Genomic DNA, 27,107 nt, shown 5'->3' with positions numbered 1-27,107 from the left:
CATGAGCACACTCTGTACCTTAGAGAAGCTGTACTTTAAGAATTACAATCCTGAGATTCTCTTCTCCAACCATAAGACCCGTCCTACAGCTCTCCCACACTTTCACTCCTCAAGCTGTGCTTTGCCAGCACTGTGAGCATTCAATTCCTCCTCCTATTTTCCCAGGCCATTTAGTACCTGGCTTTACCTACACCTACTTCCCAACCAAGCCTAATCCCCCAAGTCTAACATCTTAGTACCTCTTCTAAACATATAAATGGCTATGTTTTTTGACTCTTCCATATTTTTACCCCATCCATCTCCATACCACTCAAATTTTTTAACTTAATGCCTCCAGACCTCAAGGATTTTCGAAGAATATCAGCACAGTGAGTTAAATAATTTCACTACAGGCGATGCTACTTAACTTGGGCTGGGCTGCCTGGCAATATTATGAGCCATCTTTTATTCCCTATTTCATTGCTAAGAGCTAAAATTAAAATTTACATAAGATCCTTCAGTTTCCCTCCTTTCCACCTTTAAATGTCTCTGAATCTCCACCTGCTCTCTCCTCCTCTGTCTAACCAGAAATATGGTTCTTCTAGATGCAATCACTTAGAATCTTGACCCTACTGCCTCCAGGGCCTTATTCTATTAATCATGGTTTTTCCTAGCCCATCTTACAGTGTTAGCAGACACAAGCCCTTCTCCACTGCTTCCTTCCTCTCAGCTTCTAAGCATGTTCATATTCCTCACATCCATGAGTTTAAAAAAAGAGAGAAAGGAAAAAGAGAAGTAAAATCTAGCTTTGCCTTGCCTTAGCTATACAATTTCCTCATGCTATTATCTACTCTATACCCTTCTCTTAAGTGCTAACAGTATAGTCTATGTTCACTGTCGCTCATTAACCATGCCTCTCCCAGCCCCTTACCCTCCTGTCCCTGACTTTAACACTCCTTTGGAACTGCTCTCAAAGGTCACCGGCACGTTCATGCCAAAATCCAGGGGCCTCTCCTTAGTGCTCCTTCTCCCTCATCTCCCTGGCTAGTATAAGCAGCCTCCATTTCTGCCCTTCTGTTCTCTCATATCCTGACATCCTTCTGTCCCGTACTTCTTATAACTCTTCTCTCTTGACCTAAGATACCAATTACTTAATCTAACTATATATTAATCTAAAACCAAATACATTTTTCCCATCTTCCCAAATCTGTCCTCTTCCTAACTAATCCATATTTCTGTAAATAGCACTGATAGTTTGTCACTCAGGTTTAGAATCTATACTCTTCAGCTCTTTGGCTTCCTTTACCAACTGAAGACTGCCTGGGTCTACCGCTACGGCACATTCCATGTGTTTCAACTTCCAGTATCAGTCAGGCGGTCCTTCCTTTTCCCTGTCTGAATGGTCAGCAAAGTCTCTGAATGGGTCTCCCTTCTCCAAATATCCTCCACGAGAGTCTGATCATATCCCCATCCTGCAGAAACCTACCACGGACCAGCCCTGGCAGCCCAGACACCTCTCTACGAGAGAAGTCCAGGTCCTTTCAATCAGCCACAAACTATAACTGTCTTCCATGATAACCTGGATGACAGAGATCTATGCCATCTTATGAATCACCTCCAGTAACATAATTAAAAAAAAAAAAGTAGTCTCAACCATGGCAGTTGTTCAAGAATGTTTATAGTAATTCCCTTTAACAAAAGCTGACAATAACTTATCTTACTTCTTCAGTGACAATTTCATGCAAATCTGGAATGCTCAGATCTGCTTTCACAAAAGGAATCTTATCCACCTCTTCAGGAAATGGTCGATGTTTGACAGTATATTTAAATCCAACATCATTTTTAGGAATTGGACGAGGTTCAGGTACAAAAAGCTGTTAAAATAAAACAAATAATATTATGTGTATTACATTTGGTGCCATCTGTGATGACATGTACTTCCCTGGTCTCTTGGATGCCTGTTTTCCTGGGATTACATAACACTAGAACTCAGTAATAATCTACAAATACCACTGCTAACACAAAGGTAAATAGCCTGTGTTCCAGGGTACTCTTTTACTATTATAAAAATGTTCATCAATTTGTAGATTTTTTGACTTACGGGTTGTAAACCTCAACTGCCCCAGGCCAGAATCTCTCATATTAAGTGGCAAACCAATGGATAAGGCAGTTCAGAGCTTAAGACTCAAACTTTCCTCTTCCCCAAGGGGTCTCAAATTATCCTATATAACAAAGTACAAGTTTAGGTCCACTGGGGCTCTCTAGACAGTGAGTTCAAATGAATACCAAATCCAGATCCTCATGGCTCCAAATCCCTGCTTTAACATACATTAACTGTACAGATTTGTTTTTGCAACTGAAGTGGAAATAATCCATCACAAGGTTGTTGTAATGATTAAATAAAAATGTATAACATACATATTAAACCATCAACAAATTTTCGTTCTTTTCCTGATCTCCTTCCTCCTGTCTTTAATGCTAATTTAGTGGCTTACAGTGCTGACGGAATGTGATCTGCATGACGCCACCATATGAAAACAGAGGTGTGTTCCTCACAGGGTAAAACGTATCTCACCTAAAAGACATCTAGGATGTTAAATGATTTTAGACACATGCTCCAGTTTTGCGGTTGTCTCTCTTAAATGCTGGTGACATTTTATGAAGTCATATTTTAAAGAATTTTTAGTAACATAAGTATAAGCTTGTAATATAATAAGTGAAAAGAACAGCATACAAATGGGACTCAAATTCTATTTAATATTATTGTGTACAGAAAGTAAAAAATATTGTAAAGAAATCCACTAAAATATTAAGAGTGACTACTTCTAGAAGGCGAGAGTCCAGATGACTTAAGACTTCTTCCTGATTATCTGAATTTTCCAACCTTTTCCCATAAGCAAATTTTACTCACAAAATTACAAATGTTATAAAGAAAATAAACTATGCCACCCCAAATAAGATTTCAGTATACAGCATATTCAAAAACTTATAAGGTGTATTATCAATTATACAGAAATAAATTATATAAAAATGATTTGAAACTAAGTCCTGCTGCCAGAGAGATCATGAATCTGGCCGAATGTTTTGCATATATGGTGTTTACCTGAGTTTTATTATATTTTAACACTACATTAAAAACTGAGGCCACAGCTCAGAACAGTAGTTCCTAATCATAAACAGATATCAGAATCACCTGGAAAGCTTTTTGAAAACACATCAACCTTAAAGATGTCTTTAAAGAGTAATTTAGAGGATGTGGGAATTATGGCCTTCTAAGATGATTCTGATGTGAACCAACTGACTGAACCCTGGCTAGGATCAAAAGTATTTACCAATGAATTTTGTTGGGATGTTATTTAACCTTTAAATCATAACACGCATGCACACTAGCATGCGCTCACTCACTCCTTGTCACTTCCCTGTAACATCTAATGGATACCTTCTGATTTGCTTTTGCTCCTCTGGGTAAAAGGCAAAGTTGTTGTGCCCAAGCAAGTCTTCCAGACATTCCTCGAACCAGCACAGTGACAGAGGGAAAAAAATCATCTGGAATAAAATATTGATGGAAAAAGTTTTTATTTCAGACAACTATTTATAATACACCTGTTATCAACTGAAAAGCCTCTAATAATCAAAGCCCTAGCATAGTGTTGAAAAACATAGCATGGTTTTTCTTAGTGGTCTACCTCTGTGGTTTCTGCCTTATCCACAGACCATAAGTACTATTATCTTATTCTGTAACAACCACTTACTTTCTTTTTAAAACTTAAGTCTATTTTAAAAGGAAACAGTGTATCTTTAAATGGAAAACTCTGAATTGTGGTGTGCTAATAATGTGTTTTTTAAACACATGTTTAACAATACATAAAATAATGTTCAACATACTAACATCATCTCACATGCCTCCAGTGGTACAAATATACATTTTTGGCAAACACTCTCCTAAGCAATACTCTTCCAGTGTTGAGAAGAACCAAAGTACAGAAAGGCAGACTGGGATTCTGCAGTGCTGCTGTTGCATTCATCCAGACCTGTGTGTTATCCACCACAGGCAGTCACTGTTCCACCCCAGGGAAGTTCAGGGGCAGGGGATGGGAGGGGAAAAAACTTAGGATGGACTTGTGGAGTGGCCCAGATCCTCCTTCTTATTCCTCCCTTTTGTCCTGGTGTGAGAGTTAAACCTGTTCAAACTTTCTCACTTCTTCTGTTATTAACTATTAAAATAAACTATGAAAATGTCCTTGTAAATCTATAAAATCCCATCTGCTTATGTTTTTAGTAGGCTTCCGATGCAGTGAAATTACTGGGAATGAGAGAAAGGAAGTCCTAAAAAATCTGGAAGAGGGCTGACACTTACCCCTCAGGCCAGGAAACCCAAAGGGGACACTGGGATTTCAGACTCCTTAGCAGGTGGCTTGGGAGTAGAAAGCTGGAGGAATCATGAATAATAGGCACAAGCCAGGGAACCAGGGAAGAAAGTGAAGCAAGCCCTAGGTTTGGGATAGAGAAGAAGTACATGCAGGAAAGAGTTGGAACCAGCGCTTCTGGAGTTGGAAAATGATTAAAGGCCACATCTATTTTTATATTAAAGTCTTTGTATCTTATCACCATACAATGGAAACCTGTGATGGTATTCACTCATCCCCTAACTATAGGGAAATGTCTCACTTTATTTTATGGATTCATGAGATCCTACTCCTACAATCTCAAAAGAATCTGCTTAGGACTGTAAGACACTGTTCACCTTTGTAAAGGTAAGAAGTCAAATCTTTAATTACTGAGAAAATCTTATGGGACAAGGACAACAGAAACACTCAAAATTTGGACACTAGTCCTAGCCATACCATGTACTTCCTGAGTAACCCTGACCAAGTCATATATCCTCTCTGAGCCTCCATTTCTTCACCTATAAATGAAGGAACAGTGAATGATTCCCGGGACCCTCTCTGTGGGTTCTGTAACCTTCACTTTTCAAGAAATAAGGGTCTCTCTGAGAACATGCTTCCTTTACGTACTGGCTGATTCCAACTACCATCCGGAAAAAAAATGTACTTTGAGTAGCCTGAGTTGCAGTGGTAATCATATACCTTGAGATGGTTTATAATTGAAGTTGAGGAGGGAACCAGTGCATGGTGTGTCAATGGAAAATCATTAAAGGGCTTTCAGGAGGGCACTGGCATGGTCAGATCCACATTTGAGGAAGAATACAATGGTGGCAGCAAGTAAGATTGGGGGCAGGGTCAGACATATTGGAAGCAGAAGGAAGGGGGGATCAGACTAAGTAGGAAGCAACTAAAATAATCTCAGTAAGAAATAATAAGGCCCTGCATTTGGATGTATTGGGAGGGATGGAAAGGAAAAAAAGATTCAAGAGTCACTGGGTAGGTAGAAACTTGGACATCAATTGTGGAAAGGAGAAACAGGAAGGAGCAGGCCAAGACAATTCCTCAAACCTCCCACCTGTTTGGGTGGCCCCACAAAGTGGAGTCAGGGCCAGTAGAAGAGAAGGGCAAGATCCAAAGTTCAAGAAGAGTAATAATAATTTTTATACATAGAAAAATAAAATAAAATAAAACCCCACTAAAATAAACTTTTTATAGAACTAGAGAGCTCTTTTCTGGTATTTCAGATACATTCAAAGAGCCTCTAAAGATTCTGTTTAATACGTATATTCTATTTTCTGACCCTCTATTCTTCAGGTACTATTATCACACAGCTAGAAGACCTTTTGACAAATGCAAAATTCTGTAAATTTGCAGTCTTTTCTTCCCTGATCCTGGAAACAGCCTGAGAGTACTGATGAACATGTCAATTTAGCAGTGGAGAAGGCCCAAAGTGCTGAAACTTACTCTGTTCATTTCCAAGAGGTTGCTCCAGCATTGCCAGGATGACACTGTTATCCAAGACAAAGTACCGGAAACTATGCTTGTTTATGGTTGGCAGCCTTGAGTATTTAATCAAAGTGGTCTCATTCACCAGACTACAAGGAGAGGCAGGACCACTGGGTGAAGGAAACGCGCCGAGCAACTGCATAATACTAGGAGAATGCAAAAGATAACAGTAAATCCCCAAAGCAAAATCTTAGGTTAACCTCATGCATCAATGTGTCCTTCTACTTTGAATTTTAAGTGACCACAGCCATGCTTCCTCTTTGCAAGTCAGATTACTCTCTGTGGTGGACACTGTGGTGTGTGGTCCAGATTCCTGCCTTCAAGACTGAAAGCTTCATTCCCCCACAGCACAGAGAGATGGTGGCCACAGCTTTCAGCTGCATCCCTCTCTAGGACTTGCTCTCAGTCAAGAAAAAGCACCTCACCCCAAATCAACGTTTTGTCCCAGGACAACCCACAGCCAGTGAAAGGGTGTGGGGGCAAGTCCCAGGCCCCTTGCCCTACCTCTGAGACCCCTGAAGGCCCAACCCAGCCCCAGAGTTCTTTGCTGCATCTGTTCCAGCTTAGTCCTTCCCTCTGCTCAGCCCTGCCCCCTTCACTCCCATAAGCACCTGATCCTAAGAGCACCTTCTAATAAACTTCTTGCAAGGAAATTTCTCTCAGAGCTTGCTAACCCAGAGAACCTGACTAACCACATCTCCAAACTGAGGAGCTCCCAAAGATATATTGAAAAAAACATGTTATGCGCTCCAGGTATCAGGACTGTGCTAGCTAATGCCTTCTAGCCCTAGAAAAGGACCCAAAGACCAGCCAAATCTCAATTTTTCAGATGAGGAAATTCAGGCTCAGATGTGATAAGTGATCTTTAAGCAACCAGAAACCAGGGATTGCTGCCTTAGCACTGTGTGGCCCTGAGTAGACATTGTCCTCATTTTACAGATGAGACTAGAGGCATTACTAGTACATCTCACAGAACTATTGTAATTACTAAATAAGAATATTTATGAAAAAAAATGCTTTGTAAACTGGAATTCAACTACACAAGACTTAACATTCAGAAATGTTTATGTCCATAGAAATTTCTGCATACAATTAACAATAATTGGCACTTATCATGAGGCACTGCTCTAAGCACTTTACACACGTTCTTTTATTTAGCTATCAAACCAACCCTATAAGGTAAGTACCATAATTATTCTCATTTTATAATGAAGAAACTGAAGCACAGAAAGTACCTTGTAATAATTTTATCTTATGGTCCTAATATTACCTGATCCCTTATATGCATCTCATGTAGATCAGACATACTACTGGTTTGCTGCGAAGCCTTCCCCATATGTACCTCATTTGTAAAGCTAATACTCTCCAACACATTTTTGTCATCTCAATCTTTAACCTGAGTGGCCTCTCCCTTTCTCCTTCATTCTAATGCCTGAACCCAAATACCTTTGATAATGGAAGGCAACACTGCTCAACAGACGTTTTTCATCTAAAATTTTCCCTCCTGTTAGGAGAATGGTCTAAAAATTTCAAAGACCAAGAGAATCTGATGGTGAGTTCAAGCCTCTAAGGATTTGTGGAAAACAGATGAAATACCAGCAGACCAGAAAATAGGAAAATGTAACTTCATATAGTGAGTGACTAGACCAAAAAGGTAGAGAATGGTTTCTGAAATCAAGACATACAAGTCTTTGATGGTGTATGGTATAAACCTGGAGACATCATTAAAATATCCCTGTCAATCTGAATGGAAATCTCTACTGAGGGGCACCTGGGGGGCTCAGTGGTTGAGCATCTGCCTTCAGCTCAGGTTGTGATCCTGGGGTCCTGGAATGGAATCATACATCAGGCTCCCTGCATGGAGCTTGCTTCTCCCTCTGCCTATGTCTCTGCCTCTCTCTCTCTCTGTGCCTCTCGTGAATAAATAAATAAAATCAGGTCATCAATAAAATAAGATTTTATTTATTTATTCACGAGAGGCACAGAGAGAGAGGCAGAGACATAGGCAGAGGGAGAAGCAGACTCCCTGCAGGGAGCCCGATGCGGGACTTGATTCCCCAGACCTCCTCAGACTGGGATCACACCTTGAGCCAAAGGCAGATGCCCCAATGCTGAGCCATCCAGGTGTCTGTCCCAATAAATAAAACCTTTAAAAAAAAAAAAAAAAAACTCTGATGATATGCTTTGTGAATCTATCTCTGTTCAACATTTTCATGAGTGTCTTTGATTAGGAAACATGCATAGCAGGCTCATTAAATCTTTGGTTGACCAAAAGTTGAGCTGCAAACTAGTATGTTAGAGGAGGAGTTGGGATCCAAATAATGAGGCAAATCTTACATAACGAGATCTCAAGTTTAAATGTAGAGTTCTGTACATCTAAATACCCCCAAACAAGTAAGTACAGGATGAGAAAAACAGACAAAAGATAAATGTGTGAAAAAGACTCTAATTTTAGTTGACTTTATGCAAATCATCAAGTTCTCGAAAACCCAGTGCAGTCTCCAAGTACATTTTAATGAAAATATAATATCCTATAGAGTGTAAAGATCATCCGACCCCACCTAGAATATTGTACTTGTAAACCACCTTTAAGAGGTATGTAGTCAAACCCACACCACTGAGAGAATAACCAGGATAATAAAGGTACTTGAATCTCTGTCATACAACAAATAGCTTGAAGTATTGGCGAAATGAATCATTATCTTCATGAGCACTATCTTCAGACATTGTTACTGCCTGGAAAAAAGGACTCCTCCTCTATCAAGAGTTTGAATTAGGGACCCTGGGTGGCTCAGCAGTTTAGTGCTTGTCTTTGGCCTGAGGCACGATCCTGGAGTCCCGGGATCGGGTCCCACGTGAGGCTTCCTGCGTGGGGCCTGCTTCTCCCTCTGCCTATGTCTCTGCCTGTCTTTCATGAATGAATGAATGAATGAATGAATGAATAAATAAATAAAATATTTAAAAAGAAAAATCAAAAACGAAATTAAAAAAAAAAAAAAAGAGTTTGAATTAGAAACAAAAGGTAGAAGGCGGGCAGCCTGGGTGGCTCAGCAGTTTAGCGCTGCCTTCAGCCCAGGGCCTGATCCTGGAGACCCAGGATCGAGTCCCACGTCAGGCTTCCTGCATGGAGCCTGCTTCTCCCTCTGCCTGTGTCTCTGCCTCTCTCTCTCTCTCTCTCTGTGTCTCTCATGAATAAATAAATAAAAATCTTTAAAAAAAAACCATAAGTTCAAATTTTATATATATATATATATATATATATATATATATATATATATATATATATAAAGTAGAATGCAAAGTGGGAGAGATTTCGGTTCAATGTAAACATCGAATTTTTAATAATAAAAATGAAATGGAAACCTTGGGGGTTAGAGTATCCCCAAATTAGAGACTAAATACTCTGTAAACATGTCTTACAAGTGGCCTAAGCAGAGCGCCTGCTGAAAAAACTTCCAAGAGTCCTAATTCTGAATTTGTATTAGTACATGAAGGAGAAAACACCCAAACCAGCCAATCTGTACTTCATAACTGTCTACTATTCTTAGCGTTGTGAGAGGTGTTAAAGAAGGAAATGTGGCCTCTGCCCAAGTTGGGGAGACAACACTAGCATGTATCAAATATAACCAGATATGATCGTGACAGTATAGAATTCCATACTATGCAGTAGGGTCTGGCTAAATGAGCAGAGGTGCAGAAAAGAGTCATCATTCAGAAGCAGAATAGCCAGGAAGGTTCCAAGGAGGTAGCTAGATCTGATGTGAGCACTGAACAGTAAGAGGACGTGACCCTCTGGGAAAAGAAGGAAGTCATGAAACCCAGGGAATACACAAAGACAGGTATGAGCATGCCCAGTTCACAGCCACAAATGGCCTGCCAGGTCCCACTATGGCAGAAGGGATGTGCTGGGAAATATCAGACAGTGTAAGTGGAGATAGAATAAGGAGGGCCTTGAAAACTGGACAAGGAGTTCAGACAACATAGCAGGAAACAGAGATCTATTCAGTTTTCAACCACTCGAGCAGCAAGAAAAAAAAGCAGTTCCTAAGGACGAGTTAAAAAAATGGAATGCAAGATGAACAGGAAGGGTAAGATTAAAAACAGGGAAATTAGACAAGAAGTGAGAAGAGCATAAACCAGCATGCTGAAGTTAGAGGGGATGGGGGAAATACTTCCAAAAATAAAGTCTACTAGACTCAGTCACTGGCTTCATATGTCAATGACAAATAAAGCAGAGATAAAATCAGAAAAAAAGCCAAAGGTCTGTCTGTGTTTGCATAACCAGAAAACAGCAGTGATGCAGACATAAAGCCGTAATTTTGAAGAAACAGTGAGATTTATTTTGGGACAGGTTTCATGATGACAGTACTCTGCAGGGCCCTCTTCAAGACAGGTAACTGGAGATATCATTTGTGGAATTGCCAGCAGAGACAAGACAGCTGCAGATAAAAGAGATGAGCCACCTAGATAACCACTGGCTAGGATGCCTGGAAGCCAGGGCTCACTACTCATTCTGAGCACACATCCAACTCTCATTGCCAGTCATACTCTCATCAGAATGTCTCACTGAGGCTGGATGCAGCAGACTTACTCTTGTATAATAGAGTTCCCAGTGTGAAATGCTCTCCCCCATTCTCTCTATATCCTTCCTACTCTTCCAGGCACACATCAAGACTCAGTTCTTTCATAAAGCTTTTCAGTCTACCCCAAACCCACATGGTCTTCTCTGTGAACTTTTTTTTTTTTTTAAGATTTATTTACTTATTTGAGAGAGAGAGAGAGAGAGAGAGATGTCTGGGTGGTTAAGCATCTGCCTTTGGCTCAGGGTGTGATCTTGAAGTTCCGGGATCAAGTCCCACATTAGGTTTCCCATGGGGAGCCTGCTTCTCCCTCTGCCTATGTCTCTCTAGGTCTCTCATGAATAAATAAGTAAAATCTTAAAAAAAAAAATAAAAAAAAAAAAAAAAAGGAAAGAGAGAGAGAGAGAGAGTGTGTGTGCCATACGTGTGTGTGTGCACGTGCACGCACACACACACAGAGTGGTGGGAAGGGGCACAGCAAGAGAATCTTTGAGCAGACTCTCTGCACGGAGCCCAAGATGGAGCTTGATCTCATCATTCATGAGATCATGACCTGAGCTGAAACCAAGAGTTGGACACTTAACCAACACCAAGCCATCCAGGCACCTCCCTGAACTCTTATTATTTCTAATACTCATCGTCTGTGTAAGCAAATGTTTCAACAGCCACATTCACATTTTTCTGATTTTCCAGCTATTAGCCAAACTTCCAGAATCCCAATGAATGCCTAGCTAGCGTAGTAAGCAGGACTAAACTGAAGCACGCATGCTTCTAAAAATGTACTGAGTAACCAAAGCCCACAAGGAAGAGATCCAACTTTATTGTGCATGCCTCAAGTGACAAACAGACCACTGAACTCCAAAGACTCTGGGACCTTGGTACCGGCCAATGTACATACAAATCTGCGAGTAGTCTTGCCTACCACTTTAAGACCACAACGAGCAATCCAGACTGACCAGACATCCTCCTTCCTGCTCTCATGTGTTCTGGGTCTTCACCCACACTCACACTCACCCTTTCCTAAGTCCCATCTTTCCATCTGCACTATGATTCTACCTAATCTTCTCCACTCAACTCCTTCTCTTTAATCCATAAATGGGCCTACATTGCCTTCCTTCCCTCTTTCCACTTTCCTCACTTATCTGCCAAATGCAAACTCTCTAAGCAATCGCTGCTACTTTTCTAAGGTTCCAACCTATTTCCATTCCTTCACTACCTAAATGATTAGGTAGTGAATCTTCTCTTGCTGCCTTAACTACTCCTTAATCTGGCTTCTGATGAAACTTCATCCATCCTGTGAAAATTCATTTTCCCCTTCCAACACATTATTATACCTCTTCTCCTGCAGCACCTAATCTCCTCCCAACACTACAGCTATTTGTGTTCATCTCTTATCTTCCCTACTGGACAAGAAGCTCTTTGAGGGCAGTAACTGAATCTGATTCATCTTTACAACCCTATTAAGAGGGAACTCAAGAAATCCTGACTGAATGAACTTCTAATATGTACTATAAACGTAACAGACTACAGACCACTAAGCTAAAAAGGAGGAGACCTAATAGTGTGACCTCAGGCAGATCCCATCTCTGGACTCAGGCACCAAAGTGAAGAGGAGAGTAAAGTTCTCCAAGATCCTTTCTAATTCTACCACGACATGTCTTCAATTAATGCCAACTAGCACAGAAAAACAAGGACTCAAACTCCCAGCCCCACATTCCTGGTTTGGTTCCCAAAACATGTTTTTCCTTTCCACTTTACTCTAGAGAAAAAGTATCCTGGAAGGTTATATCACTTAATGCTGAACAACTGGGGAGAGGAAACAACATGGATCATAGCTAACCCCATCTAACTGCCAGGCACAATCCCTGTGCAGTCACTTTCATACCATGTTAGAGTGGCTTCAGCAGCATCCTTTACCCTCATAGATGCAGGGTTTGGCTCCTTATCTCCTTTGTACTTGACCTCTTGCTCACTGTTCTTGGACTTACTTCCTGAAATACCCAGTTCCACAATCTCCAATACTTCCTTAAGACAGTCCTAGAAGCAGGAGAAGCAAATCAGTTTTTGTAATATACCTATCTTGTGAGAAGATAAGTACATCAAAATGCTAACAGTGGTTCTGTTTTGGCTGGTGGGCTCAAGCTTCCTTCTCATTTTAATAGGTGTATGTTAATTTCACAATAATATAATAAACTTTGCCCCCCAATTTCTCTTTAAAGAAATGAATTTGAGTGTTAAGTTAGATAATAATTAATGATAAATCTAATTCAATCTTATCAGTCATAATTCTTATAAAATTACCACAGACTATAGGATCAAGAAAGCCCAAGTTAAAGAGACAGAACAGTAATTCAGCTAAACCCGGGGTAGTTTAATAAGACATATTAGATTGTCCAAAAGGAAGTTCATCAGTTACTGACATTTTTAAGCAATTCTTGGTACCATAACATTAGAAGCCATAAAGAAAATAACTAAGATTTAATCAACAGTATTATTTTATAAACGATATAAAGCTCTCCATAAATATTCAACGAGCCTGATATCTCTTACTTATACTATGAATTCTTCATAACTGCCTGCCTCCATATAAGGAAATTATTAAATAAAACAATGGCAAAGGAAATCAGCCTAGATATCTGGGATATCTGGGCCTACCTGAAAGTGGAAAACATGTGAAATGGAATTTTTACATACAGGCAAACCTTTACATCAAGCTATGCTCTAGGGTTGCAGCCTGGCTACCAACTGCCCTTTGAAGTTTGGCAATGGGTGATCAAAGTGCCTTCTGACCATCCTGAGGCTACCACATCCTTTCAAGAAAGAATATTCTTGATAGTTCAGATAAATCAGTCAAGGCTCTATCTTTCAAAAGAACTTCTCTATGGGTTAATTTGCAACCAAATACAAGCATGATGACAATTTTGAGTTGTGCTCAAAAGGACAAGTGTTCTATCAAAATATAACAAGTATATTCAGTTTAAAGTATGCAATATTGTATTTAAATATTCTCTTTTAGGAGGCATTTTCCCAACATACATTTTTTTTTCTCCTTCCTCTTTTAAGATCTAGTAAACTAGGACGCCTGGGTGGCTCAGCAGTTGGGTGTCTGCCTTCGACCCAGGACATGATCCTGGAGACCCAGGATCAAGTCCCACACGGGGCTCCCTGTGTGGAGCCTGCTTCTCCCTCTGCCTGTGTCTCTCATGAATAAATAAATAAAATCTTTTTTTAAAAAATTAAAAATAAGATCTAGTAAACTAACCTTTTCATCAAGCATATCAGGATGCTCTGTCAGCCAGACACAGAGACACTGAAAAGCTGCTACTATCATGGAGTGCAGATCGCGGGAGTGAAGAGGAGCTGGCCGACTACACTGGTACACGATGTAGCTGCACACAGAACTGATGGCTCGTTTCCGGTCTCCCGAGTCAACCATCACCTTCACCTGAGCATATTCATATGGGGAACACAGTTAGCCAGAAACTGTACCAATTTCACAGTATCTTCACTGTAGCCTGGCCTTTCTGACACAGTAATACACCACAGAAAACTTTGCTTTTTAAAATATTATTTATACAGAGGCACCTTGGTGGCTCAATCAATTAAGTGTCCAACTCTTGATTGTGGCTCAGGTCAGGGTTTACAACCAAGGCCCAGATGGGGCTCTGTGCTGCGGGTAGAGCCTGCTTGAAATTCTCTCTCCCTCTCTCTCTCAAATAAATATATCTTAAAAATAAAATATTATTTATACAGAGAAACAATATTTCAGATAAATTATCACATAATACTCTATAAAATCAGAGGACATTTTTCAAACTCTACAACAGTTATTTCATTTTAGCATATTTCTTCATTGGCTAAAACCGTTTTAAACTCCTAGATGCACCTATTCATCATTGCTAGATATCAAAAGAATAGCTGGCAATGCAACATGTGTACATTTCTTAAGCCCTATAACCCAATGCTGCGGTGATGCTCTATGGGCTATAAAGTTCTGTATAGCTAGCTGCTCAGAGGTATAATTCACATACAGGAAACTACATATATTTGCAGTGAACAATTTTATAAATTTTGGCATAAATATACACTTGTGAACTATCATATCACCACAATCAAAATAGCAGACATGCCCATCACCCCCCAAAATATCCTCATGCACCTTTCTAATCCTTTCTTCCACTTCTTTATGCCCCCTCCTATGTTACTACTGATCTGCTTTCTGTCAATACAGGTTAATCTGCATTTTCTAGAGTTTTATACAAATAAAATTATATGTATTGTATTCTTTTTGAGGGGAAGGGATCTAGCTTCTTCTACTCAGCACAAACATTTTTGAGACATATGTACATTTTTATATGTATTTATCCAAATCATATGATCCTACAACAGCACCAAATGTCATGTTGGAAATTTAAGGGTATTATAAGCAAATACAAAATCAACAAGTATTCTATTAGCATATGCAAATAAATAGGAAGATTGAAATGTTTCCTGTAACTTAACAGCAAAAGTATTATTCATAATCTTTCAACCTATTAAAAGAAGTAAAGTTCATTTTGTAAAATTTCACTTGGAGGCTCATTTTTGCACACTCTGGATACAAACTATGTTGAGTATAAGCAACACTGTGATACCCGTACCAAGGAGTTGGGAGATACAGGAAAAAGAGTCATGGTCTAAAGCTGTTGGGCTAAAATAAAAGGACTGTCCTTCTCACCTTTGCCAGGCCAGAGAGGAGCTCCAGCGCTGCCAGTGATATGCTCATGTCTTGCCGCCACTGAGAGTTGAGTCTTTGGGTGACAAGATGAATGCTGCGAATCAGGAGCCCAGCAGCTGAATCTGTATTAAGAGCTAGGATATAACCCCAATGCCACATCCCACAGGGAGGGAAAACAACTAAGCATTAGTAACGAGAAGCACAGCATTCCACCAGGCACAGACCACAGCAGCCACAGTGAGCACGACGGGCACCCACACAGTGCTATGCTCCCCACCCCACTGGCCTGAGTATCAAGCCTGACTAAACAACAGTGCACAGGGCACACACACTGGACCAAAGCAGCTTCTAGCTCCCAGCTCAGGTACTTTTATACAGACATCCACTAGGATTTGGCAGTTCAGTATCATTCTTATAATAATATAAATTTTAGAATTTCTTAATTAACTCATAGTTATATTTTCATAAAAACAATGAAAAGGCTATCAATTATTTCCTCAGAATTTTATAGAAAAAATAATTCACATTTTAGAATCTCCTCAGATGCTAGGACTATCCCAAAACATCTGTTGAAATTATTTTTAGGATTTAAACTATCAAAAGTCACATGCAATGCCTTTTCAAACACATTTTAACATTTAATTCTCTAAAGCTACTTTAATACTTCTTAAAAAAGTAAATAACCAAGTCACCATGTATTTATATGGCCTCCAGTTCTACATTTAAATGTAATTACTACTTAGCTAATAATAAATAAGGACAAATTTAAATGGAATTTATAAAGGAAGCTTTAGGGACATTATACCTGTCGATCCTATCAGAAAGAGGGCAGTGACAACAGAAAAAGGAATGATCATTAAAGAGAGACATTCATGCGACACTAACACAAATCTGGATTTCTTAATAAAAACTATGACATTACAAGGAGAACTAACACCAGTTCAAAAGGCTGAAACAAACAATAATCACTTCAAACATTCATGTTAGAACACATACAATAATTCAAAAGTTTTTTAGTTTAAAAATGTTTTAGAAAGCATGAAAAACAAATTTTCACCTATAATACACTTAAATCCATGAACATAATGAATCAGGTAACAATTTAAATAGCTTATTTATAAATGTAATATCTAAATTTATTGAATAACCACACAATGACCTGATGTTATCTGATATGCTCAAGGATACTTAACCCAAATTTAAACATGCTTGGACTCCTAGGCTCATGAATTCTCCAGATAATTAAAAAATTAAATTCACATCTAAGGATCTAGATTTCATTCCAGTCAAATCAGACTAGCACTCACAGATTCAATACAATATTAATAATTATGTGTAAAAATACAAAGGCACCCACAAATTCAAAGAACCCATAAAAGTAATTGCCAAGGGTAGAAGCCATAACTGAATAGGATGCTCTCTACTAGCAAATGTTTCCTTACTTTCACTTAAAATTTGTGACTGAAAAATCTAACCAGTTGTATATAGTAGCATTTATAGTTTTTAAACACAAAGACTCTCTCCTTTGGGTTCCATCTAATGTATATTTTACTACTCCACTTATCACACTACCAGTAGTTGATGTGCTGGCTAGCTCTGTCATCCTGAGGCAGAGGACATCCTATTTCTCTGCAGTACCAGTATCTGATACAGAATATAGAGATTTTCTGACCACTCACTATAATCATTTATAAAATCTAATAAACTATCCAAAATCTAGCTACTAAAAGTTATAGAGCTAATTTTAAAAGGTTTGCTTTCTCTTAAAAAATCTTTCAGACTAATAATCTATTATACTTAAGTACATTAAAATTATGAACATTAAAATTTTGTTTAAAAAGATTTTGTTTTATATATCTGGGCATTAAAAGTTATTCAATGAACTTTGGATTTCAAAAACAAACAAACAAACAAACAAACATGGCTTACCATAATCCCTTAGGAGAGCTTGAGCAGGTCTTTCACTATCAGGAGTTGTGGGTTCTGTGCTTCCACCACTTGCTGAACTAATACCACTATTAGTACGACTATGACTCTTCAGGTTATTTTCTCCACCACCCTAGTCAAATAAAAATGAATCAAGTATTTGAGGGCTACATCCAAAACTGACAAGCACAGATAGAAGTCAGTCATTAAAAGTCATGCTGATAAAAGGGAATGGGCCAACTAAGTAGCACAAACGGATTCACAGATAAAAACTGACAAGAGATTAAAACTACTAGTGGTGTTTCTTCAGAGACACCATCTACTGAAGGATATGAAGGGTCTGATGATTATGGATGTCTATTCTGGAGTCTTCTTTGCTGCTGTTTACAAAGGGCCAGCCCAAGACCTTTCCTATTTTCACTAGACTTAACTAGCTAATGACTCTGGGCCCTTAAAGAATTACCCTAGGGCCTCCTAAGCAAAATTTCAGAACAGGAGTACAATCTTAAGAAAACACAAATAAACAAACAATAATAACTTTCAAATGTAGTTATATAACACAAATGATATCATGGTTAGTATAAAGATTAACTCCTATATGTATAGCAGCTAAGAAAGGTATCTGTTAAAGATTTCTCTCATTTTTCCCCATATAAACAAAATTCATTATATCCAGATCAGCTGATTATTATTAGCCACCTATTGGGAATATAATTACCTTAATAATAATTTGATCATTCATCCCATATCTACCCAGCTCTATATCCAACATATTAATTTCCCCACTCTCCTGCCTCTACTCTAAGCATGGGGATCACATATCCTGAAGCCAGAAGCAGGGAGCAGTGGGAGTCTCTGGGAAGTTTTTTAATTTGGAAGTACTGGTGTTTTGGGGGACCTTCGAATTTGGTCTAAAGGAGCTAAAAGAGCTCATGAGATGAAAAAGAATAAACTTGATGCTTGTTTCTAGCCAGTGTTAGATCTACTAGGGATAGAAGGAATTATGGAATAGGGAGGGTTTTCCTAGATTACTAAAGCCAGTTCACCAACACAGCAAAAGAAGTTAAGAGCTTTAAGTGCAAACTGTCCAGAAATAAAGACTGCATCTAGTTGAAATTAGTCTCATGCAGAATCTCCCAGGGAGCTGACAAATGGTTGAGGAAACACCGGTAAGAAACCTCAAAACATACATTTTAAAATAGGATCCTTCTGAATCATTGAGCTGCATTTACAAACAAATGCCTTTAAAAATCACAGGGACAGACATTTTGGAATGCAATTTACATAAAATCAGGTATTGTTATTATCTGACAGATTACATGTGGTATGCTTCTTACCATCTCCATTTGGCAACCAATGGCTTCTAAAAGTGCTGAATCTTGAACAATATTTAACATTGCCCCTGTAACAGCAAAAAAAAAAAAAAAATTATTTAAATATAGGACAAGACTACTAAAATGACTAAACTATCTCAATTAACACCAGAGATAAGAATATGATTTTAGCTGACTATTCCTGAAATATCCATAAAATTACTAATAAATCCATTGACTGGCATGAAAAAAAAAAACCAACACACTCTTTAGAAATGCCCTAATTCTGATCTGCCTTGAAGGTTCTTTTTTTTTTTTTTTTAAGATCTTATTTATTTATTCATGAGAGACAGAGAGAGAGGCGGAGACAGAGGCAGAGGGAGAAGCAGGCTCTGTGCAAGGAGCCTGATGTGGGACCCGATCCCAGATCCCTGAGCCAAAGACAGACGCTCAACCACTGAGCCACCCAAGGTGTCCCTGCCCTCAAAGTTTTAAAACTACATTTTCTAAAATAAGTCTGAAGCCCAAACTTAACTATATAAAAACATGACCCCTATCAGGTATTTTTAAATTGGTGTTTAAAACGATTGTAGACATCTCAATTTCAAGGCTAATAAAAACGAAGAAAAATATTATAGAATACTTTTAAAAAACAGATCATATTCTTTTAGAAATAAAAGAAATCACAAAATAAAAATCACAGCTATATCTTTCTGACCATACTGTTTTTATAAAAAATTTATTTATTTGAGGGAGAGGAAGAGAAAGAGAGAGAGAGAGAGAGAGAGCGAGCATGAGTGGGGAAAGGGGGCAAAGGCAGAGAAGAATCTCAAGCCAATTCCCCACAGAGCACAAAGCCTGGGGCCCAGATGCAGGGTTCAATTCCACAACCCATGAAATCATGACCTGTGCAGAAATCACCGGTCAGAAGCTCAACCAACTGAGCCACCCAGGTGTTCCTGATCAGATTACTTTTTAAGACTGATTAAATCCATATGGTTCAGGGCTACCCCTGGCTGCATATTCTGAAGGTGAGCTGCACATATTTACTATCAAGGAATTTACAACCCTAGAAAGACTAGAACAGATATAAGACAGTGAGCCTAGCTATACTGCTTCTCATCTCAGGGCAGGAGTACTCTTGTCCACAATGGGTAAGGAGAGGACAGACACAGCTTTGGCAATCTATGGCAAGAAATGATAATTGACTATTCCTTGAAATGCACATAGGGAACTCTTCAGAACAAGGGTGAGGCAAAACTAAGTAACGACTTTGTAGAAAATTATCTGATTTCAAGTGATACATTATTTGAATGACCTAAAACATTACAACTTGGAGGTTCTCTCATAGCAAGGTTTAGCCTCTGTTCTTTCAACTCTTATAGAATGAAAGGATTTATTCTTCCCCACTTACTCCATCTTCTCACTGAAGACCATACTATACTTCCTGAACGCTCATTCCAACTACTCCTGCCATCACCAATTCTTTGGCCATGACACTTCCTCTCCTGAAATGAAATCCTAGCCTCCTTTTTGCCTATTCAAATTCTGCCCTACAATATCAAATTTAACTTTCACTTCTCCCTATGAATTCTTCCTTGCTCATTTGGTGTCTTCTCTCAACACTGAAGACACTGAACAAGATAAGCAATCGGCCCTACCCTCTGTCATTATCTGACACTTTTGGAGGATATACTAATTTCTTCAATAAGACTTGCTCCAGGATGAAAGCCATGCCACTCAGTTCTTTAGTGCTCTCCTCAGAGCACCTGTACCTAGGACCATGTCCTGGCTTTGATGAAAAGCCATTAAGTACAGAAAGAGACAGTTGTAGTAATCAAGCTGAAATATCATGGAAGCCTGAAATATGGCAATGGCCACAATGATAAAGAGTCATTTAAGAGTGATTTAAGAGAATCAGTATGATCAGGAAACCAACAGAGAACATGAAGGAAAAAGGAAGGAAGCACAGCAGCAGCTACTCCTCAGTTTCCTCCTGGCAGGGTTCTGATATGGCTTCCAGAATTACACCCATCTCAAGAATGTTCCCCATGGACATAACAGGCAGGAGGCAGAGGAGAATGCAGATATACAGGAGGGAAGGAAAGAGGAGACAGGGAGAGTAAAAGGGGAGATGGGGAGAGGAGGAGTGAGGAAAGAGAAAAATAACACAAATAAGACTAAGCAAAAATGACCCCCTAAGACAACTGTTAACGCTTTCCCCTTCCCTCATCTAACCTTTTTAAACTTTTTCGCATATAAAAGCAAACAAATTCTGCCTCTGGTTAAGTAGAGCTGTATTAGACTCGGGTTCCAACACTGACCCTGCCTTCCAAGCACACCTGGGGTCAACAGTATATGGGTTCACCTACAAGAAAATATGAACACAAACCTAGTATCATTTGAGTGTTGTTGGGGTCCGTTTCCGTTTGCAAGGCACCTATTAGTATATTCACAAGTCTCAACTTCAGGGACAAAAAAGTTATTGGTTTATCATATGAAGAGCTGTCATCATTACTAAACTTCCCTTCCAGGACCACCTATGGAAGAAACATAATATTCAACATCAACTGTTGTGGTGCACTATGCCCATGTGGAAACTGTTACACTGGACAAAGAGACCAGGCTAACAAGCGAGGCTTTCAATCTGTCTAGTTAGCCACTGTGCTAATTAAGTCTTGCACTAACTCACACAATACATGTTAATTAGCTGTCACTAGTTATCACCACTTGAAATGGCAGACCAAGGCATGCTGGCTGGCTGATAGAATAAATACCACAACAAATCAACTTTGTTGATTTGTCTGAAATAATCTGAAAAAAAGTTTTTAAAAAGCTCATGTTCCATCTTTAAAATTTGACTTGAATAAGCACACAGAACAGAATATAGAATATGAAGAACTTTAGTAAAACATTACCTCAGATCTGACTGTGCCAAAATGATGAGGGAGGGGCAATAAAGAAAGGAGGATATTAATGGAAGATCTTCTCAATTCTGTTGGATTTACATAGCTTTTGAATTTTGAGAGTTCTCTGCCAAAAAAAAAAAAAGAAAAAAAGAAAAAGAAAGAAAGAAAGAAATAGCTATTGGTATTTCCAAACCAAAGTATGTTTTTAGCTTTTTGCCAAATACACATTATGTCAATTTTTCACAACTGGGTTTGGTTTCATAAAGAATGCAGTAACTACTTTCTGCTGAGTTTATATTCTCTAGGGTGTCTGTGTGTCTGTGTGTGTGAATTTCTACATTAAACTATTATAGAATTAAACTAGAATCTGATTGATTGATTCTACGTGCATGATCTACTCTATAAAAGTAGGACCTCTGGGCTGGGGTTGCTCTTAGCCCTCTAGACCAGTCCGAAAGGGATTCAACATGCCCATGGACATATTAGAACTAAATAAAATCAGGGGTTAGATGTATCTGGATGCTCTATGCTCACATAATGTGACCTGAGTTCCCTTGGGCTATAAAGACAACCACACAGATAAATTAGGAAACTGGGAAGGAAGCACCAAAACAGACCAAGCCAAACCCAACAAGTGATATGCTAGTACAGAGTGAGAGCTTACCTGTCAGGCAAAATGGTTTCAAGAGCTGAAATAAAGTAAGGAACCACAACATCAATCCCTTTCAAGTCACAGCAGAACAAAGGAGGGGAGTTTAGAATAACGCTGGCCAAGACAGGATGGCACACATAATCATTTATCTGCAAACCTTGAATTAAAAGCATGTAAAATCTAGGAAAGCAAGAAAAAAATTTTAAATAAACTGCTGATCAATTGTTTTCATAATTATTAATATTTTCTACAGTAATCTGAAAGTCTACTTCCACTCTTCACTACTTCTATCCTTTAAAAGGTATTACTGGAGTTAGAATAATTCAAAAGCAAATATACTATGAACCAATAATTTTTCCTAATGAAAAGAGAAAAAGATTCACGTCTATTAGACCTCCTTCAAGTGCTAAGCCTTGCAACTCAGTTATAGGTGCCTGCAAATGAAACCACCAAAACAAGACAAATGGCTGCAGAAATTATCAGTAAATAGAGGAATTAGTGAACTAAATTCCATATTAGTAAAATTTTGCAACATTTCCCAATTCCTGAAGGAAATAAAAAGTGTGTATTGTGTCTTTTTCCCCTTCTCCATCAATTAAAGAAAGAAACCTCATTCAACCCTGCATTCACCACCACACATGGAGGTGAGTCTTTTAGGGATATACCTAAGCTTACCTTTTTTTAGCCTCCTTTCCTAACCCCCAATCAACTAAGTATTCAATCTTCCATCATTCAAAAGCAACTATATCTGTGAATTCTACTACTGTGAGGCACTTTTCTCCACAAACCTCTTCGGAAACAACTCCCTCACCTCCTGGTCGCTATTCGGCACACTGCCATCTAGCCTCTCTTTCTAGAAATCAGTTGAAACCATGTCAGCAAATAACCAACGGCCTCTCAATTGCTAAATCCAGATGACATGTCTAAGTCTTAATTTAATCTGCCTTTTTAAAGTATTCAACCCTTTAATTACTCCCTTCTTCTCTTCTTTTCCTTCTGTGACCCCTGAAGTTATTTCCCATAACAGACCCTCTTACTCCTCCTGCCTCCTATACTGGTGTCCATCAGGCTGTCATGCTCCACCCTCTAAGCTCTCTCTCATGCTAACCTGGGTTTAAGCCACTGAATATAATCAAATGAATCTCTAGCCCATGCGTCCCAACTGAGCCCCAGATCTGTTAGCCAAAAGTGTGTTGGATACCTGAAGGCAGGGCATGTCTAATTATGGATTATTGATAACATGTACTGATTACTCTAGTACTTCCTATACACACACACTGTCTGCACACAGTAGGAAATTAATAAAGATTTGTTGATTCATATCCTACATGCATCTAAAGTTCAACAGTTTCACAACTAAGTTCATCACTTGCCCTCTAACAAATCTGCTCTTTCGGTTGCTCATACTTCCACCTGTCCAGTCTTATGGGCCAGACAGAAAGCACATGGTCATAGCCTTATTGCCATTGGTACTGTTCAGGGTATATCACCAGCCCAGAGCCTCCCTCTTGAGACCATGCCCCCACCACAAGGGATGAGCTCCAGCACTCCGTGTGACCCCTCCCTCACAGCTGTAGCTGACTAGAACAGAAGACACTTGATTAATCAGATCCTCTTTCCCAGGAATCTGAAATTAGGCTTCAGAAATGCTAACTTCCCTGCTGGCCATCCATACCAAAGCCATGGAATTTGGGAACTCAGAAGCATATTGAATATAAGAAAAAAATCTGTGGAGAAGAGAAAACTAAAGCACTTCTGGGAGACCATGGAGACAGAGAAACAGAAAGGAGGAAAGTTGTTTTGTTCCCTGAATACTTTCTGATTCCTGGTCCCTGCCCTTTGTGAGGCCCTGCTGCATGTCCTGACCTTAGAATGTATTAAATAGCATAATTTCTCATAACTCACTACTATTTTGCTAAAACCATACCGAGGAGTTTCCTGTTACTTAAAGTTAAGAACCTAGTAAGATACCCCTGATTAGCTCCCTGCATCTACCATTCTGTCTGTCTCAGGCCTCTAGGATTCTGCACTAGGTCCCCTCTGATTCATTTTAATCCTCATTCCTAAGAAACCAGCAGGTACAGACACGTGAATGCTCTTCTTGATCACTTTAGCAGCTTTGTGAATGATCAGGAAAGCAAAACAGAGTCAAGAAAAATAGGAGGCCACTACAAGTCAATTTAGGAAAAAAATGACAAGGTCTAAAGTGTCATGATGAGGAGAGAGTGGAAAGATTAGAAAGAGGGTTAAGTAGAAGAAAGGCAGGACTTGGTTCACCATCTAAAGACAAAGACTCTAAAGAGAAGAGTCTAAAATGACTCCTAGTTTCTGGTCTAAGCAACTGAATGGCTGGCAGAGACAAACACAGAGATGGTTGAAGTCAGAAGACCCTACTCAACCTAACATAGGCTAAACACCACTCATTTTTTTTTAAGTCCAGGACAATCATCCCATCCTCTGTATCTCCTCCCTGAACCCCTGGGGAAAGCGTGTACTGCTTCTTCTTCTTCTGAATGCCTGCAGCACTTTACTTCTACCTCTCTCCTATCAACTTCCTATTATTACTGGATCATTGTTACCTGTGTACACGGCTTTGCTCACTTGAGAAAATAAGCTCCTTAGAGGCCAGATTTACAGCTAATATTTCTGGATCATCTATAGTGCCTAATACTGTGCTAAACATATATTTCATTAGTGTGATCCTTCCAAATCTCTCCATCGTTAATAAATGTCAAATATGATGAAATAAATACTACTTCTAAAATAAAAAAACATCTTAAGGCAGGTAAAATGCAAGAATGTCAAGCAAAAATTCCAGTTACTTAACAGACATTTGCAAGTACTACAGACCAAAATTTACTTCAATTTTACTTCAAATTTTACTTCAAATTTACTTCAATTCAGCCTTACCAAGCCACTATCAAAACTATATAAATGGGAAAATAAACAAAAAAATTCTAAGACCTGGATAAATAAGCTGGCAGAATCTCTTCTCCAGTCTTCTTGCTACAAAAAATCCTACACAGTGTCCCACAAGCCTCAGCTCTTCCTGCTTCATAGTTATCAGGAAATTCACTTGCATCAAACATAGGATTGGAAACCATGGTGTCTGTGGACATTTGTGACCCTTTCCGTCGAAACTCCATGCTAGCTTGTGTTGTAATGGCTGAGGAGAGAAAAGAACGTTTTATTATATTTGTCAATATGCAAATAGGCTCATGGGACCCTGGACACAAAGATCAATTGTTGGTGTCATTAAATTGTTACTTAAATAGAATTCAATAATGCTTTTGTTTGCAACTATATCTTAGTTTTTTTTAAGGGGCTCTCTGAAATCTTCTTTGAAAATGGTAACAATTAATTTACAGTGGTATTATCAGTTTAATAGATTCTACTTGAAGCATTTTTCAACTGAATTTTTGATCAGCAGAGTACATTTGTATATATCTGTATTCACATACAGAGATATAACAAAGAATTTGGCTTTTCTATTATTTATTCTGCTTTTTCCTCCCCCTGTAGAATGATGCTTAAACATTAAGAAAAATAGCTACTGCAATTTACATTATTACCCCAGACAGACATCATAATTGAATGGGCAAGCCCATGCCAGTTTGTATACTTTAGGGAAAGGGCAAAGTAAGGATGAGAAATGGGTAGGGAGGAAGAGAGAGCATTCCCACCACCCACCCAACTCCAAAACACACACCAAAGAATCGCCCAACCAAGCAAAATGAGAATGAATTTTAACAACCACAGACAGCAGCTAACTTGAGGTTGATAAATCAGAAAATTGGATTGGTAGGAAAGATTATCATGGTCATTCGTTGTCACTGAAACAGAAGCCCTTTGAAAGTTGCTTTTATTTTTAACAAAAGATTTCATAGTGTATTGAAAATCACTCTGAAATCTTTTATCGCTCTACATGAAATGTTTAAATTATTTTGTAATAGTTTTAATAGAATGCAGAGTCAAGCATAAATCTTTATGCAACTTCCCATGAGCCATTTTTAGTCCTGAATAAGCTATCCAGCAATAATACATTTGAAAAAACACTACATGCAGAATGCATACAAATCAAACACTAAATCTGTAGAAAAATAAGCTTAAAGCTTTAAAAAAAAAAAAAAAAAAAAAGCCAAAACACAGTTAGTGCAAAGTCCTGGAATTCATGACATGACCAGACTAGTGTACAGAAATAATGGGACTGATTCAGGCAGATTAATTTGCTTTTGCCAACAATCTTCCCCATTCAAAACACAGAAAAGTATTTTTCTTCCCAAGTGCAAAAACTACAAGAGACAATGACAATCAAATTTTTTAATGGAATTATGAAAAAAATAAAAACATGACTGCAATTAAGGAGAAGCTTCTGGTTCCTACTTACAAGATTTATAAGAAAGAAGAATTTGGATAAAAGATGCTGCAAGATAATAGAAATAAATGGAAACAAATCAAAGGACAGCAGTAATTATAAAATACTTTAAAGATGGTGAAATTTTACAATAAGTTAAGAAGCTTTTTAGCTTTTTAAAAGTTAGATTAAAAGCTTTATGATACCACAAGCTAGTTCAAAAACAGGAAATTGTGCATTCAGATCCAAAATTATGATTTTTGTATCATGCAAAACAATGAACGAAGAAAATTACACAGCTACAAAGAATTGAGGTTTTGAACTGCTGATAACGTGCATTAAAATTTAGTTCATTAACCCTTCCCAGCTCAATACCACTTCTGCAAACTACAGTGTAATGTCGCATCAGTCTTGAGCTAACCAGTTGATCGAAGCAAAGACCTTAAGTTAGAGGTGAACTGCAGGGCAGAATTCCTTGATGGCAGCCAGTACTTAGAGAACCGACTAACAGTGTTCATTCCCCGTCCCTCCGCCCCCTTACCCCCCCCACCCTGCGGCTTCAAGACCAGCTCTCAAGAGCACCCAAACCCAGTGAAATACCAGGACACTCCTGTCTCCTGGGTAATGTAACAGCCTTTCTCATCTCCAAACACAACAGGGGCAAGAGGACCTTCTATCTTTTCCGCACCAAGGAAAATGTTCAGGGTTAAAGTAAGAATTGGTTTACCACATATCTAAGTTCTGGTTTCTATCTTTTGGCACAAGAGGGTGAGTAAAGCTGTTACA

General features: G+C 38.7%; 1 protein-coding gene across 10 annotated transcripts in view; it reads right to left on the bottom strand.

Moving 5' to 3' along the window:
• The window catches only part of RALGAPB (Ral GTPase activating protein non-catalytic subunit beta), an 83,330-nt gene that overhangs the window by 25,406 nt on the left and 30,817 nt on the right, over positions 1 to 27,107 (bottom strand). For 4 of the 10 annotated variants that reach the window (XM_077873144.1, XM_077873143.1, XM_077873141.1 and 1 more), the window contains 13 exons: positions 26,355 to 26,390; positions 24,932 to 25,133; positions 21,980 to 22,147; positions 21,325 to 21,439; positions 20,799 to 20,946; positions 18,431 to 18,495; positions 17,088 to 17,226; positions 15,168 to 15,301; positions 13,713 to 13,895; positions 12,336 to 12,487; positions 5,829 to 6,016; positions 3,419 to 3,525; positions 1,701 to 1,853 (listed from right to left, as the gene is read on the bottom strand). In XM_077873144.1, coding sequence (XP_077729270.1) covers positions 1,701 to 1,853; positions 3,419 to 3,525; positions 5,829 to 6,016; positions 12,336 to 12,487; positions 13,713 to 13,895; positions 15,168 to 15,301; positions 17,088 to 17,226; positions 18,431 to 18,495; positions 20,799 to 20,946; positions 21,325 to 21,439; positions 21,980 to 22,147; positions 24,932 to 25,133; positions 26,355 to 26,390 — 1,790 coding nt within the window. The remainder of the gene's footprint in view (positions 1 to 1,700; positions 1,854 to 3,418; positions 3,526 to 5,828; positions 6,017 to 12,335; positions 12,488 to 13,712; positions 13,896 to 15,167; positions 15,302 to 17,087; positions 17,227 to 18,430; positions 18,496 to 20,798; positions 20,947 to 21,324; positions 21,440 to 21,979; positions 22,148 to 24,931; positions 25,134 to 26,354; positions 26,391 to 27,107) is intronic. The other 6 variants (XM_077873147.1, XM_077873146.1, XM_077873148.1 and 3 more) reach the window with 6 other exon arrangements.

Source organism: Canis aureus, chromosome 26 (genome assembly GCF_053574225.1).
Source record: "Canis aureus isolate CA01 chromosome 26, VMU_Caureus_v.1.0, whole genome shotgun sequence".
Classification (NCBI taxonomy): domain Eukaryota; kingdom Metazoa; phylum Chordata; class Mammalia; order Carnivora; family Canidae; genus Canis; species Canis aureus.
Note: the sequence above shows the minus strand (reverse complement) of the source record. Positions and strands in the feature narration are given on the sequence as shown.